The sequence below is a fragment of the Cydia strobilella genome, chromosome 9 (assembly GCF_947568885.1).
Source record: "Cydia strobilella chromosome 9, ilCydStro3.1, whole genome shotgun sequence".
Lineage (NCBI taxonomy): Eukaryota > Metazoa > Arthropoda > Insecta > Lepidoptera > Tortricidae > Cydia > Cydia strobilella.
The window spans coordinates 17,167,817-17,182,533 of NC_086049.1; the positions used below are offsets into that span (position 1 = coordinate 17,167,817).

At 39.1% G+C, this 14,717-nt stretch overlaps 1 protein-coding gene across 1 annotated transcript in view; it reads right to left on the bottom strand.

The window, feature by feature from the left end:
• Positions 1 to 1,294: 1,294 nt before the first annotated feature.
• Positions 1,295 to 14,717, bottom strand: part of LOC134744455 (sodium-independent sulfate anion transporter-like) — a 66,463-nt gene continuing 53,040 nt past the window's right edge. Inside the window, exons 4-13 of the mRNA XM_063678270.1 lie at positions 13,561 to 13,688; positions 10,703 to 10,795; positions 6,175 to 6,346; positions 5,536 to 5,700; positions 5,086 to 5,273; positions 3,916 to 4,030; positions 3,299 to 3,444; positions 2,743 to 2,910; positions 2,100 to 2,286; positions 1,295 to 1,441 (exon numbers count right to left, since the gene is read on the bottom strand). Coding sequence (XP_063534340.1) covers positions 1,440 to 1,441; positions 2,100 to 2,286; positions 2,743 to 2,910; positions 3,299 to 3,444; positions 3,916 to 4,030; positions 5,086 to 5,273; positions 5,536 to 5,700; positions 6,175 to 6,346; positions 10,703 to 10,795; positions 13,561 to 13,688 — 1,364 coding nt within the window. The 3' untranslated portion in view covers positions 1,295 to 1,439. The remainder of the gene's footprint in view (positions 1,442 to 2,099; positions 2,287 to 2,742; positions 2,911 to 3,298; positions 3,445 to 3,915; positions 4,031 to 5,085; positions 5,274 to 5,535; positions 5,701 to 6,174; positions 6,347 to 10,702; positions 10,796 to 13,560; positions 13,689 to 14,717) is intronic.

Below are 14,717 nucleotides of genomic sequence, written 5' to 3' on the forward strand. Positions count from 1 at the left end.
TGTTCAAAGTTTCTCTGACTGCCGTATTGCTTTTGCTAGATTTATTAGCTATAATGTGGTATGGTCTGGGCCAAATGGTGTAACTCAAAAGATCTCTCTATTCAACGTTTGAGTTACGTTACTACGCCCGGGGGACAGAAACGAAGCGTGTCGCTGATATTGAGCTACGTTTTTACTTTTCAACCTTTGAAATGTCACTTCTTTTAAGTTGAAAAATGTAGCTTAATTTGTTATAATTAAAGTCCATTTTATAAAGACATGACATTTTTGAGTTGCGGTTTTTAATGCCTGTTTAAGGTATTTAGGATCTGGAAAAATGAACCTTAATTTGTTACGTTTAAGATCGATTTTCTAATGACAGGTGGTATGAAAACGGAGTTCAAATCGGCGATCGCGCAGATGCGTAGGTACGTAGTGTAGTGCGCAAAGGCCGATTGTAATAAATAAATACACTTCATTATCTCCCATATTGTGTTTTGCTGTCACCAGTGACCTATCCTTATAACAAAAATAGATATAACTCCGTAATAGATGGATACAGTCTAAGGAAAAAACGTGCCTCGAAAATCCACGAAAATTTGATTCTCGATCAGATGGCGCCACTACCTTTGGCCTACTCTCGTATAGAGGGCGTTGACAGTTTCGTTTGTTATTTAACCATTTTAACGCATATCAGTGAAAGAAAAAAAAAATCATAAAAATAATTAATGCAAAAAAAAACATTTATCCATATTTAAATACATTTAAGATAAGATAAGATACATTTATTCATAAAATTGTACAAATTTTACACGTCAATTCAGCCATACTATAATATACAATGTCAACCATATTATCGTATTTTTATAAATATTAATTTTTAGTTTTAAAGTGTGTCGATAGATGGCAGTGAAATTACTGTGGTTACAAAATTTACTATGATAGTACCGCTCTATCCTATTATATCCTCTGCTTATAGTTTTCCTACAAGGTGTTATCTTTCTGACTTATCGTTTGCCCCCGTTTCTGTCCGGTACAGTCGGCTCAACTCTTCTAAATGGAGATAAATCTTTAGTTTCTTTCAAACGATTATTTCTACAGATTTGTTTCCTATTATAACCTCGTAAGACCCACCATATAAAGTTTTTTAATTTGAACCTTGTTCTATAATTAAATTGGAACGAATTTCGTTTGTTTCACAACACAGTGAAACTATAGAAATGCTACTCTATTTGTTTCATCAAAAGGTTCAAATTAGATTGCAATGAATATGTACATTTGAATGTACTCACGAGGATAAAATGATACAAGCAAATATAACGAACATGTCTTTATTAGTTACAATAAGAGGCACTCACTTAACAAAGTAACTACTTACATACGCTAGCTAACGACTAACGGTACTATAAGCTAGTTCATAAATACTGTCGGTGTTGACCAGAGATCAGGCTCGGCTTGCATTCTGAAAGAAAAAGGAAATAGTACAAATCCATACTACTATTATAAATGCGAGTCTGTCTGCCCCTCCTGTGTGTTACCTCTACACGCTTAACCCTTAAATGCATACTGTTGCCAAATGTATACAAAGCATTGGACAGCTCACAGATTCCTAGATCCTACATCCAAATAACTAAATAAAAACATTTTTTCCAACCAAAAATAAAAAAATCATGCATTAAGGGGCTGTTGAACCGATTTAGTTGAAATTTGGCATAGAGATAGTTTGAGTACCGGGGAAAGACGTGGGATAGTTTTTAGTGAAATCATCCCTAAAGAGAGTGAAAAGGGGGGCGCCACTTGTAGAAGCCGATCTAATTTAGCGAGGCATGAAGCGTGGAGGAACGAGCGTGGCCAGAGGCCTCGGAACACGCACTCTATGGACGGCTTCACGTTGTAGAAGATGATCAAAGTACTTCATTACTCACACGTTATATAAGGAGCAAGTGGGGGCGCTACTCGTCGTATCATGCTGTCTAATTCAGCGCGGCACGATGCGTGAAGGAAACAACGTGGAACCCTCACTTACTATGTGAGCTCGTTATGGACTCACTTTGTAGATGAGATTTATGATGGCGTTTAAAGGTCCTTTAGTAATGTGGATCAAAGTACTTCATACTCACACGAGATATGAGGAGCAGGCGCGGGCGCCACCCCTCGTAGAAGCCGGTCTAATTCAGCGCGGCATGAAGCGTGGAGGAAGGAGCGTGGTCGGACGCCTTGGAACACGCTTTCTATCGACGGCTTCACATTGTAGAAGATGATCGCTTGGCCGCGCGCTTCGAATTCTTCGATTAGACTCTTGATGCCCTGGAAATGATAAATTTACGTTAGGTAGCTAAGATACGCGTGTCGTGTGAAGGTTAATATTTGTGAGCTGAAAAGGAAAGAACAACTAACAAAGTAAATGGCTTAGGATTCTTAGGAATAATAAACGGCTTGAATTGGGTACAGCAGTTTTAAGCCTTGGATTAAGCCATTGTTGAGATTGCTAATTGTCTTAAGTTCGTCGTATTCAAACAGGTCGACTAATATGACAATACTGAGATACCTTTCAACAAGGGAGAATGAGGATTCGATTACAGATCCTGGTCGTTGCTGTATATTAATGAGAATAAAAGCGCACGATGTTCGTTGAAGCTGGAAACTGTGCGTTGCACTTCGTCAGTTGTAATGAGGCGGTGCACTTCTCTGAAGCGGAGCGTGCGCTGTTAGCCGCCTTGAACTGCTGAAGAAATTAATAGCCAGCTGTCTACACTAGCCTACCTTAGCTGCAGTGAAGTCTGCAGCCTGTACGTGTGTGGCGTCTAGCACGAGCGGCACGGAGCGTGCGCTGTCAGCCGCCTTGCACAGCGCGCGACGGACGAACTCCGCTGAAGGGAATGCTAGGGAGCGGTCCACGACCGCTACTAGGTGCTCGATACCGTCGCTCGACTGAAAATATAAGAACACTGGTCGATTTATTTTTTCAGACCTCAATATCTACAGATCTCCAAAATACCCGGTTTCCCGGTCAGTTACTGGGATGGGACGTGTCTAGGTCGGCCAACCAGCTTCGTCTGGGTGCCCCTTCCACGCGATACTAGTACATCTAGCCTTGTATGCGGCAGACGTGACTTGCTCAGTCCGGTTCGGTTTTCTTTAACCAGACTATTTTACGACAAACATCGTACCTTATCCTGATGTGATAAACTAACCACGGCCCTGGTGACCTTCACCAAAAGTCTGGCAGAAGACAACAGCAAGAACATGAGGATGACAGCGATGCCAATGGTAGCTGGGATGATGTCTAGATACAATGACGATGAACTGGTAAACTCACCACGGCTCTGTGGACCTTCACCGAAGGTCTGGCCGAAGCGTACAACAGGAACATGAGGTTGACGGCGATGCCGATGACGATGCCCAGCTCAAGCCGCGTGAGCAGACACGCTGCGAAGGTGACTACGGCTGGGATGATGTCTAGCTCTGCAACAAACGTTTACATAACGATAATAACATGTTTTTACTGTAGGTACATACCTAACTAGACACAAAAAGTAAAGACACACATGTGTACAGTGAGAAAAAAAAAAGCATACATAGACTTTTTGACCTAGGTGAAGAACCTCTCTGTTATGGGTTAGACTATATCGATTTCAGTGTCAAAATAAGTTTAGAGTGGGGTAATATACAGCATTTGGTTGATTTAAAGTCGGCCGTTAATACTGCTCGTGCTTATGTGATAACAAAAGTGAAGGGTTTGTGAGTTGAGAACAGAACGATGTTGGAGGTTACAGGTCCCTAGTACCTATTTATTCTAATTGCGAGCTTTCTAAAAATCCATTAGTCCAGTGATGTCATTTTCAAGACATTTTTAGACACTAAAATTTCAGAGACAAAAACTTACCTATTGTTCCAAGCAATACAACAAAATGACATGCATCCATCTGAACTCACTCTTAGTCCGCCAGATGGGCTTGAAGACATGCAGCTCCATCATGAAGACGACAGCGGCGATGATCACCGCGGCCAGCGACGCTTTCGGAATGTAGAAGAAGTATGGCGTGAAGTACTGCAAAATAAGATTTATTAGGATTAAACGGATGAAGATCGACTGCGATTCAAGAAAATTTTGGGGACAACAAAAAGCAATTTTGCGAAAATTGGTTTACCCGGTAATTGGTTTACCAGAGTTGCAGAACGTAATTCATGCTGTTTAACGATCGCATGGGACGATAATAAATGAGATGGTTCTAAGGTTACTCGCATCCAAAAGATCCTAGAGCCTAATTTCTGTTTGTGACATCCGACCATAATAACTCTCAATGGGGAAGACCAGTAAGAGCTAGATGTAATTTATTTTATAGGGAATTTATTTAATATCAAATTGACAGGTTTTTTTTTTTTTTTAATTTATTTATTCACTTTAAATATTCATACAACTTTTGCCAGTATGCCACTATTGTAAACCTCTTTGGTTTATGTAATAGTTGGCGAGTTCGCGCGGTCCGATCCGCGTTTGCTTAATACTATTAGGTATATAATTATATTATACTATTATATATATATATAAAACTAATCTATACACATCAAATTTCTGCATCTATTTTATACATTACTCTAGACTTAGGTAGTATTTTTGCATTCTCCAATGACATAGGCTGCATTAAAAATTGTGACCATTTGTTTCACTAAATGGTCTCTGTACACAGTCTCTGTATGAGTATTATGAAAGGCTTGAAAAGCAAAAACCAACGTACCTGTAGAGGCAGCAGCACCAGCGCCCCCGTGTAAAAAACCGCCAGCAGTTGTTGCTACGCTACTAGCATGGTTGACAGCTCTTTGGGACCACGCCCCTGACACCGGCATGGATTACACCAGTGATGACGCGATGTTGCACACGCCTAGTGTTTGAAAGGCTTGAAAAGCAAAAACCAAACGTACCTGTAGAGACAGCAGCACCAGCGCCCCCGTGTAAAGACCGCCAGCAGTGGTTACTACGCCACGAGCATGGTTGACAGCTACTCTCGACAACGCCCCTGACACCGGCATGGACTACACTAGTGATGACGCGATGTTGCACACGCCTAGTGTTTGAAAGGCTTGAAAAGCAAAAACCAAACGTACCTGTAGAGACAGCAGCACCAGCGCACCCGTGTAAAGACCGCCAGCAGTGGTTGCTACGCCACTAGCATGGTTGACAGCTCCTCGGGACAGCGCCCCTGACACTGGCATGGACTCCACCAGTGATGACGCGATGTTGCACACGCCCAGCGCAAGCATTTCTTGCGTGGCGTCCACGTACTTGCCCTCCGCTGAAAAGTGTTAAAAGTTGGAATGCTTTGAGTGGTATATTAGAAAATATACTTGTTCTTAATATGGGACTCAAAGCATTTTAATTGTCGCTTACGAACACTACTCCATTAACATTTCTGAAAATGCTAGGAAGCAGATATTTGACCTCATGATAGAAAATAGATTTAAAAATTTACCTCAGTTTCAAACTATTAAGAATTTAAAAACTTAGTATTCAACACTGGTGCTGCAAAACTAAGATTTTGAAGGTTAAAAACTCACAGAAGACTTTAGCCAGCGCAATGTTCTCTAAGATGGAGAGCAGCGGCACGACGAAGATCGCAGAGCCGAGCGTGGATGCCATCTCCATGAAAGTGTAGGTGTGGTTGCCCACTGTGGCCGAGAACGGTGGCGGTGCTATCGCCGGTAGCCCTGGTTTCACCTCGCCTGCAACGTACAACGGGTGGATAAAACTAACAAGTTGTACTCTGCTGCTGTGACCTTAGTAAGGCGGATTGTGTTGATCAAGAATACTTTTCCCTAAATGGTAAGCCTGTGTTAAACCGTGGTTAAACCTAAGCATAAGCGGCTTATGTACATTGCTCTTAATGAGATAAAAGAGATTTAGGTATAAATAAAAAAATATTGAAAGGCATTACCAATCTTCCAAATTATGGCGTTCCACAAGGATCAGTATTAGGCCCTCTACTTTTTATCTTGTACATCAATAATATTTAAAAATAATCTTGACATTGATAACGTCATGGTAACCAGAGACATTTTAAAGGTGTCTAAGGGCCACTTGCACCATCCCACTAACCCGGGGTGAAGCGGTTAAACCCAGTGTCAAATTGTACTGGTAACCATGGTAACTCCAGGTTTAACCGGTAACCGGGTTAGTGAATGGTGCAGTATCCTAACCAGTGAGCACGAAGGGAGTCTGTTTCTGCGTGTCGAAGTAGTACGCCAACGCAGCACACACCAGCACCACGAGGATGTTGCGCGTGGTCGACAGGAACCAGAGCGCCTGCGCGGCGGCGTGCGCGCACCCGCGCTTTTCTTCTGAGCCGCGCACTTTTATGTCTTTCACTTTCTGCGAACAGAAGTTACTCTATTATTACGAACTGAATCATTATGGTACATGGGGATAACTATAATTTGGCAAACTAATTTGTCAGTCGAAAAAGGCGCGAAATTCAAAATTTGTATATGAGATCGAACCTTCCAGTCTAAATCTATCAAATTTGTCGCATTTTTCTAGTTTTCCAGACTATATAAGATGATCTTCAAATGATAACCGAGCTTCTGTCCATTTTGTTTTAGCCCTGCCAAGTAACTTTGTTAATTAAATTTTGAATTCCAGGAACCAATTTCTACAAGTTAGGTAGGTATGTTAACTTATAGAAATAGAAAAAAGGTGCCTCTATAGTCCTATAACCAATTACTACGATTGAAGTGCAAGTGCATGCCAGATCCTAATAAGGAATGGGCAAGTGTGTTAACATAAGCAAAGATAGATATAACTCCGTAATAGATAGATACAGTCTAAGGAAAAAACGTGCCCTTCGAGGTACGTTTCACAAAAACACGAAAATCACGAAAATTTGATTCTCGATCAGATGGTACCACTACCACGGTTTCGTTTTTTATTTAACAAATTTAGTGAAATAACATGGGTCAAAATCATATAAAAATAATTAATGCAAATAAAAAAATCATTTATCCATATTTAAATACATTTATCGTATTTTTATAAATCTTAATTTTTAGTTTTAAAGTGTGTCGATTCGACACACTTTAAAACTAAAAATGAAGATTGAAAAAAATACGATAAATGTATTTAAATATGGATAAATGATTTTTTTAAATAAATAAATTGAAGATGATGTCGATAGAAGGCAGTGAATTTACTGTGGTTACAAAATTTACTATGACATTACCGCTCTATCCTATTATATCCTCTTTGACATAAGCAATGGCACATGTCAATCGGACTATCGTTTAGTTGCAACAGAGGATAAAACTTGCTAGAAAGTACGTGGGATTGCCTATTTCGGAAACCTAGATAGCAACTTAATACTAGACCACAATATAACCTTGAACTTGTAGCACGTGGTTCTAGTGATGAAAGAGACTCGTCTTTTAAGGGCTATAAACTTATTGTTAGTCTTAACTTGATTCCATTTTAGACAATTCCACTCAAAATTAGGCCTGGATTCTTTTTAAAACCAATCAAGTTCGGTACGGAGCCCTTCGTGCGCGAGTCCGACTCGCACTTGGCCGGTTTTAAGTATTTAATGCTTTAACTTACGACTCGGTCTTTAAGATCTTTGCTGAAAGACTCAGACTCAAAACTCAAAGGTTTAAAGGTGAGATAATTAAAAAAGAAAGAAACTCAGAAAGAAATCATACTAATACCAATGAGGATATAATAAGATAGAGCGGTACTGTCATAGTATATTTTGTAACCATTGTAAATTCATTGCCATCTATCGACATACTTTGAAACTAAAAATTAAGATTTATAAAAATACGTTAAAATATATTTAAATATGGATAAATGATTTTTTTATTTGCATTAATTATTTTTATATGATTTTGACCCATGTTCTTTCACTGGTATGCGTTAAAATTATAAATAACGAACGAAACAGTCAACGCCCTCTATACGAGAGTAGGCTAAAACTAGTGGCGCCATCTGATCGAGAATCAAATTTTCGTGATTTTCGAGGCACGTTTTTTCCTTAGACTGTATCCATCTATTAATACGGAGTTATATCTATCTTTGCTAATATTGAGTATTTTTCATCAATACGTACATACGTACGTGCTTTGCTACGTGGTAGATACAGTATGAAATTAAAGCTGAATCACAAAGCGTTAATCATAGACAGATGACACCCGGATTTCCTGTCTTCATTAAAACCATACATTTGCAGGCTGCTCTTAAATGTCTCTGTTGGCGTAATTATTAGGCGTATGTACCTATGTACTTGAAGCACGGCAACAGATTAAAACGATCATCTTACTGCGCACTATGAATTTCTGCTGCTTTCAGCAGAAGGCGATTTTTGCAATTTTTTTCATTAAATTACTGTTACCTGTTGAACAGGGACACCTAAAACACCTAAAGATCTCGTGTTTACTACATTAACAATAAGCAGACTTAAGATACTTTGGGGACTTAAGATAGGTGGGTAAGTTTGGGGACTTAAGATAGGTTAATTTACTTAGTTTATACTTAATTTTAATAATAGTTTATGTCTTATTACTGTACAAAATCATATAAAAATAATTAATGCCATCAAATACGTGAAGTCTACCATAGACTAGCAAATAGAAAACTTCGTTTATTCATATTTTGCGTTAATAGAAAACTTTAAATTAGTCACCATGTTTGTAGGTGTATGTAAATGTTTTGCCTTTCCTTAAAAAGTTAAGTATGGGCTCGATCAGCATCTTCAAAATTCAGCTTTACAATGTCTGTCTTTATGTACAAAATACCTACCTAAAGATATTGGTCATAGATGAGTTACTGCCGCTCGTTATACATGCAATTATGAAGTATCATTTGTGCTCCATTGTAGTTGTTCGAGGCGATATAGAGTATGTTTAGTATGTTGTTCAAATTACTTCAAAGATGTCGCTGTTACAAGCGCAAACTAGGTAACGCTAGTTCATCCTAGAATATTTATAGGAATCTGTCAAATAAGAGAATAAAGAGAATACACGATTGCACTTTGTAACCAAAGATAGATATAACTCCGTAATAGATGGATACAGTCTAAGGAAAAAACGTGCCTCGAAAATCAAGAAAATTTGATTCTCGTTCAGAGGGCGCTACTAGTTTTGGCCTACAGTCGTATAGATGGCGTTGACGGTTTCGTTTGTTATTTAACAATTTTAACGCATATCAGTGAAAGAACATGGGTCAAAATCATAAAAATAATTAATGCAAATAAAAAAATCATTTATCTATATTTAAATACATTCTATCGTATTTTTATAAATCTTCATTTTTAGTTTTAAAGTGTGTCGACAGATGGCAGTGAATTTACTGGGGTTACAAAATTTACTATGACAGTACCGCTCTAGTATAAGTTACTCTATGTTGTAACGTAGCAACTTGTATCTTTTTATAATCAGTAGTTCTTATTCCATCGCGATAAAATCTATAAATCCTGTCACATACAGGAAGCATTTACTCTTACGTAAACACGGTAATCACGGTATCCAAGTTAATTGTCCGTCATTTTCACACGAGTTGCTGTTTGGAATTGCGATCTTGTTAACGCCTGTTTTGATATGCCATTTGCAGTTTAGGTACACCGTTTACACGTGATGTCATATCTCTACCATATCTCTAGACACGTGATGTGATATAACTACCATATAGGAGACACGAGATATGATATCCCTATATTTAGAGAGACAAAACTATCACTACCGCATAGAGGCATTAGAGAGACCTACCGTGTTGATGAATAGAAAAATAATTATAATTTTATTCACTAGACTACCTAAAATACTGACGTAAATATTTGTCCAGGGGGCTACAGGGATTTCGTGTATTTCGTTCAAGAATATCTTCACTACTATACACTAGGCACTATAGGCACTTAAATTCTACTAATATAATTAAAAACGAGTGGTCAATACCACTAGATTCCCAATTTCAATCGCTCGTATTTCAAAAATTAGCATTTCGCTGTTTTCCACTGATTTTCGAGTGGCGAAATCAAGTGATCGAAATTCAAAAGTCGCCCCCCAGGGGCCCAATTTGACTCAAGAAACTGCCAGAATGGTATTAACGTGGTTAATTATAATAATTATATCTACCGCACAATCCAGCAGCCGTAACCGCCATTTAATTATTTACGTAATTGTCGCGCAATAAGTAATTTATACAAATGACGGGTGACAACTTTGGTTTCAGTATCAGTCTGTGTTAGACCAAAATATTATTTTTGTATTAAACAGACCGTCTGCAAACGGTACTACAGTACAATGCTTAGAAATAAAGGAAAAATAGAAAAAAACTATATGCCGCATAATATGTGCCGCTCTACCAACAGAACACCTAGGGCCTGTTTCTCAAAAGCTTGTAGCTTGTAATACAAGTGGAAGTCCCTTTTTGACATCTTTTGTTAGACAGGGACTTCCACTTGTATAAGCTACAAGCTTTTGATAAACGGGCCCCTAGTGTAAATATTTCATTCGATAGCTCGACGAGCGTTCGCGTTTGCGTTGTCTATTGTTGTATAGGATGAACAGCGCGCCAAGCGGGACGTTTTGTAAACGAAATCCCATACAAACTGACACTTAACGCAAACGCGTATGCGCTATCGAATTAAATTTACACTAGGGGTACTGAACTACCGAGACAGAGTATCCACGTTTCCTTTATTTCTAAACATTGTAACCGAAAAATCACAACGTAAGAACTTACCCTAAGCAGTAGTAGAACCACGATGCAGGTGACGCCCAGCACCGTGTCCCACAGCCTCGTCTCTCCAATGTGTTCATACATTCCCGTCCACACCTGCAAAAATACGTATATATAAGAGGTACAGTCACTAAACCTTATTTTAGATGTTCCTCGGTTGTTGCCAGTGGCAACAGATGAGAGAATTTTCCAAACGTAGAATAACCATTGATTATAAAGGATGACCCGCGTTAGACCGGGCCTTGACCGGGCCGGAGCTTCCGGCGCTTACTTTTCTATGACATGACAGGTGATCACGTGATGCTTTTCATAGAAAACGAAGCGCCGGAAGCTCCGGCCCGGTCACGGCCCGGTCTAACGTGAGTCATCCTTAAATGCGATAGGAACAGACGCTCAAACCTCTTCAAGAAAGAAATAACATCTTAATCCACCACGCATTAGCAGCTGTAGATAACAGCCATTGGAAAACACACTCAATATTCCTGTCCTCGCGTAACAAATTCGAAATTACACAACTTTGGGGACAAATCAAATTATATTAAATCATATTTACAATCGGGTCAATCGCGAATTTATTTTGTTACCTTTGTAAATGTGATTTAATATGTGTTCAAAACGCGAAAGTTTTAAATGTTATAAATCAAATTATTTTATTAAATATTTAGTTTTTTTTTCTATATATGACATCTATTTCAGTTTATAAATTCGAAATTACTTTTTTTAATGATATAGGAGACAAATGAGTCAAATCGCCTGATGGTAAGCGATTACCGTTGCTTATGGACACCTGCTACACCAGAAGGATCGCCAAGTGCGTTGCCGGCCTTTAAGAAGACGCTCTTTTCTTGAAGGTTTGAAGGGCGTATCGGTCCGGAAATACCGCAGGTCATTCCAGTTTAGCTGTGCGAGGTAGAAAGTTTCTGGAGAAACGCATAGTTTAGGACTGCCAACCGACTAAGTGCCAACTAAACAGTACTTTACAGTTACTGCTGCAATATATGATGGGGTAAGTATAAACTGAAATAAATGTCATATATTAAAGAAAAAGCGACGAAGCCCTCCAGTGGTCCTCGCTATATTGTAAAGGATGACTCACGTTAGACCGGGCCGTGACCGGGCCGGAGCTTCCGGCGCTTACTTTTCTATGACATGACAGGTGATCACGTGATGCTTTCCATAGAAAACGAAGCGCCGGAAGCTCCGGCCCGGTCACGGCCCGGTCTAACGTGAGTCATCCTTAATTCCGCAAGGAATTCGTATCTGGTGCAAGCGCGTACTGCTTGCCCCTAGAGTTGGTCAAAGACGGCCTAGTCTTAGTCAGATGGCATATAGTCGGGAATAGCCATTTAGGGTCCTAGCTAAATTGGTTGTTCAAATGGAATTTTCAATTTAGCTAGAACCCTGAACTAACAATCTCGGAGCGTGACTGTATACCTAAAGTTTATATTACGAGTCAATTGTTGCTCATTTTTCAGGGACAAGGCAGAACCACTTACGAAATATTATGAGAACCTGATAAAATGCTTCGTCAAATCGAATCTCAATTGGAGCGAGTCGCATTATTTCTGTGGCTTTTCGGCGCGTGGGTCAGATGCTAATCGGTGTTTGCGACAAAAACCTCAAGGCCGATAGAAAGCCGTCGACGATCAACAAAAAAGGCATAAACAAATGAGTACTGTAATTGTTGAAACGGCTTGAGCATTTGTATATCTCGAGATTATTGAATTCTTGCGTCTGGTGTTGGATCTTAATAATGGATTGAAACTTGAAATGAAAGCGTAAACAGAGTAATCGTTACACTGAAATCGAATCACCGTGTAGATATATAGGTATGTGTATACATACGTGAAACGGTTGAATAATTTATAATATAACGATAAAATAACGACGTTATTGGTAAACAGTTTCTTGTCAGTACCTAGTAGGTCAGACTGTCAAATATTAAACAGGGGCATTCCACGAGAATGTCCCTTACGAAATGCTTTTGCCTTGTATGGCAGGTAATTCAATCAAGTCCGTAAAGCTCGAGAATTTACTGCCAATTTGTTAGTAGTCATGAAATTACCAGACCCAATATCATTTTCTCAGCCTTTTCAGAACTAATAGAAGAACGGCGTTTCGTAAGGGACATTGCAACGTGGAATGCAACAACAGTAAAAATATTACCTCCAACATCCACCTACTAAGCCATGATAATTATATCCGTTAGATCCTTGTCATGCATGGTAGAAGTATTTAATTATTTATACAAGGATTTCCAACAGCTATAAACGATACATTTAACTTTTTAAATAGCAATACAGAGCCAATTAGAGGAACTTAAGCCCGGTTCACATTTGTCTGTCGTGTCGTGTTGTGTTGTGTCGTGCGTGGCGCACACACAACACAATTATGACATTTTATTATGGTTGCGTTCACATTTGTCTGATGCACGGTGAGTCAGACAAATGTGCACGCAATCATATTAAATGTATGAAACCGATATGCGTCACTACACATCACAACACGACACGTCAGACAAATGTGAACCGGGCTTTACAGATACCCCTATCTGGATATGTAGTTCGTAATAGATACCTACTATATAGCGCATAGATAGAACGCAAGACGTATTTAATACCTGAATGAATTAGGCGTCAGCAAAGCTGAGGCTCAGTATGTCTTTGGGGTGGCTCTGACAGTACTTGAATTGAAAACTTCTGACAGTGCCACGGGTATGATAAGATAGTAGGTACCTAAAGAAAATTTCCGCCAGGAAAGCTGAGGCCCAAGATGTCCTAGACCTGCATGGTGGCGATGATGATGGCTGCTGACCTGACGTTACTGGCAGTACGCCATGGTTTGATTCATTAGGTAACTACCTGCAGGAACTTGCCGCCAGGAAAGTTGAGGCCCAGGATGTCCTTGACCTGCGTGGTGGCGATGATGATGGCTGCTGCCGACGTGAAGCCAACAGACACAGGGCCGCTGATGAAGTCGATCAGGAATCCTGCGCAACGATTGTAAAAACAGTGAACATAATAATAATTCAGACTATTATGGCCTACTGCTGGGCACAGGCCCATGTCATGCACAAAAAGGACAGTTAATGAAAAATGAAAGTGTGTGTGTATGTTTAAGTACTTACTTAGTACTTACATACACAGTAAATTAGACTTAATTTCGGTTGCACCAAACCTCAATATTATGGAGATCATTAGGGGATTATGCTAGGAGTGTAATTTAATGGAAAAAGGTATATATCTACTTCATCACAGGACCGACGTAAACTGCATCTCGTCTGTTCTCTATCCTATTCTATGTATTCATCTATTCTATTAAATTCAAATGAAATGCGGTAGGTATGCTGCGTGAAATCGTGACTGTTGATAGTGTTGATATTTCATCATGAATGCAGTTTTATCTCAGTGACAAGTCTTCCTTCGTGATCGAAATCATCTGGCAATACTGCAATATGCAAATCGTAGCCTACTTAAGTAGCTATTGATTATATTAATAAATTTTCCTCGGGAGTTACAAAGTCCTACACAGTCCTTTCAGCCCTATACATAGTGAACTCTCCATTGCACATAGAATTATAGACTAATAGACAAACAGAAGTTGCCTATTTGTCTCCAGAATATGACAGAATGATGTGACCACCATAACATACATACACAGAAATGAAGCTCAGTCAAACTGACATCTTTATTTCATGCAGATGAGAACCATTTTTAACTGTTGCATTACTATTTATATTTTTTGCAATTATTTCTATGATAGGTATTTAATTACGGAATGACGGAACTAAGTACTTAACAACATAATTAGTTCACTCAAAAGGTCAATAAATATTCCTTGTCAGGTTTAATAAAAGTCGAGGATTCGGTCAGGGTTTACAACGGACAATGGTCACAGTGGACAATGGTCTAAATTTTAAAGGATAAAACGTTTTCTTGCTAACGTTGAATTATCATTTCACAATTATACCACAGATTAATAAATAGTTACTACGTGATTATACTCTGTCTACTTAATT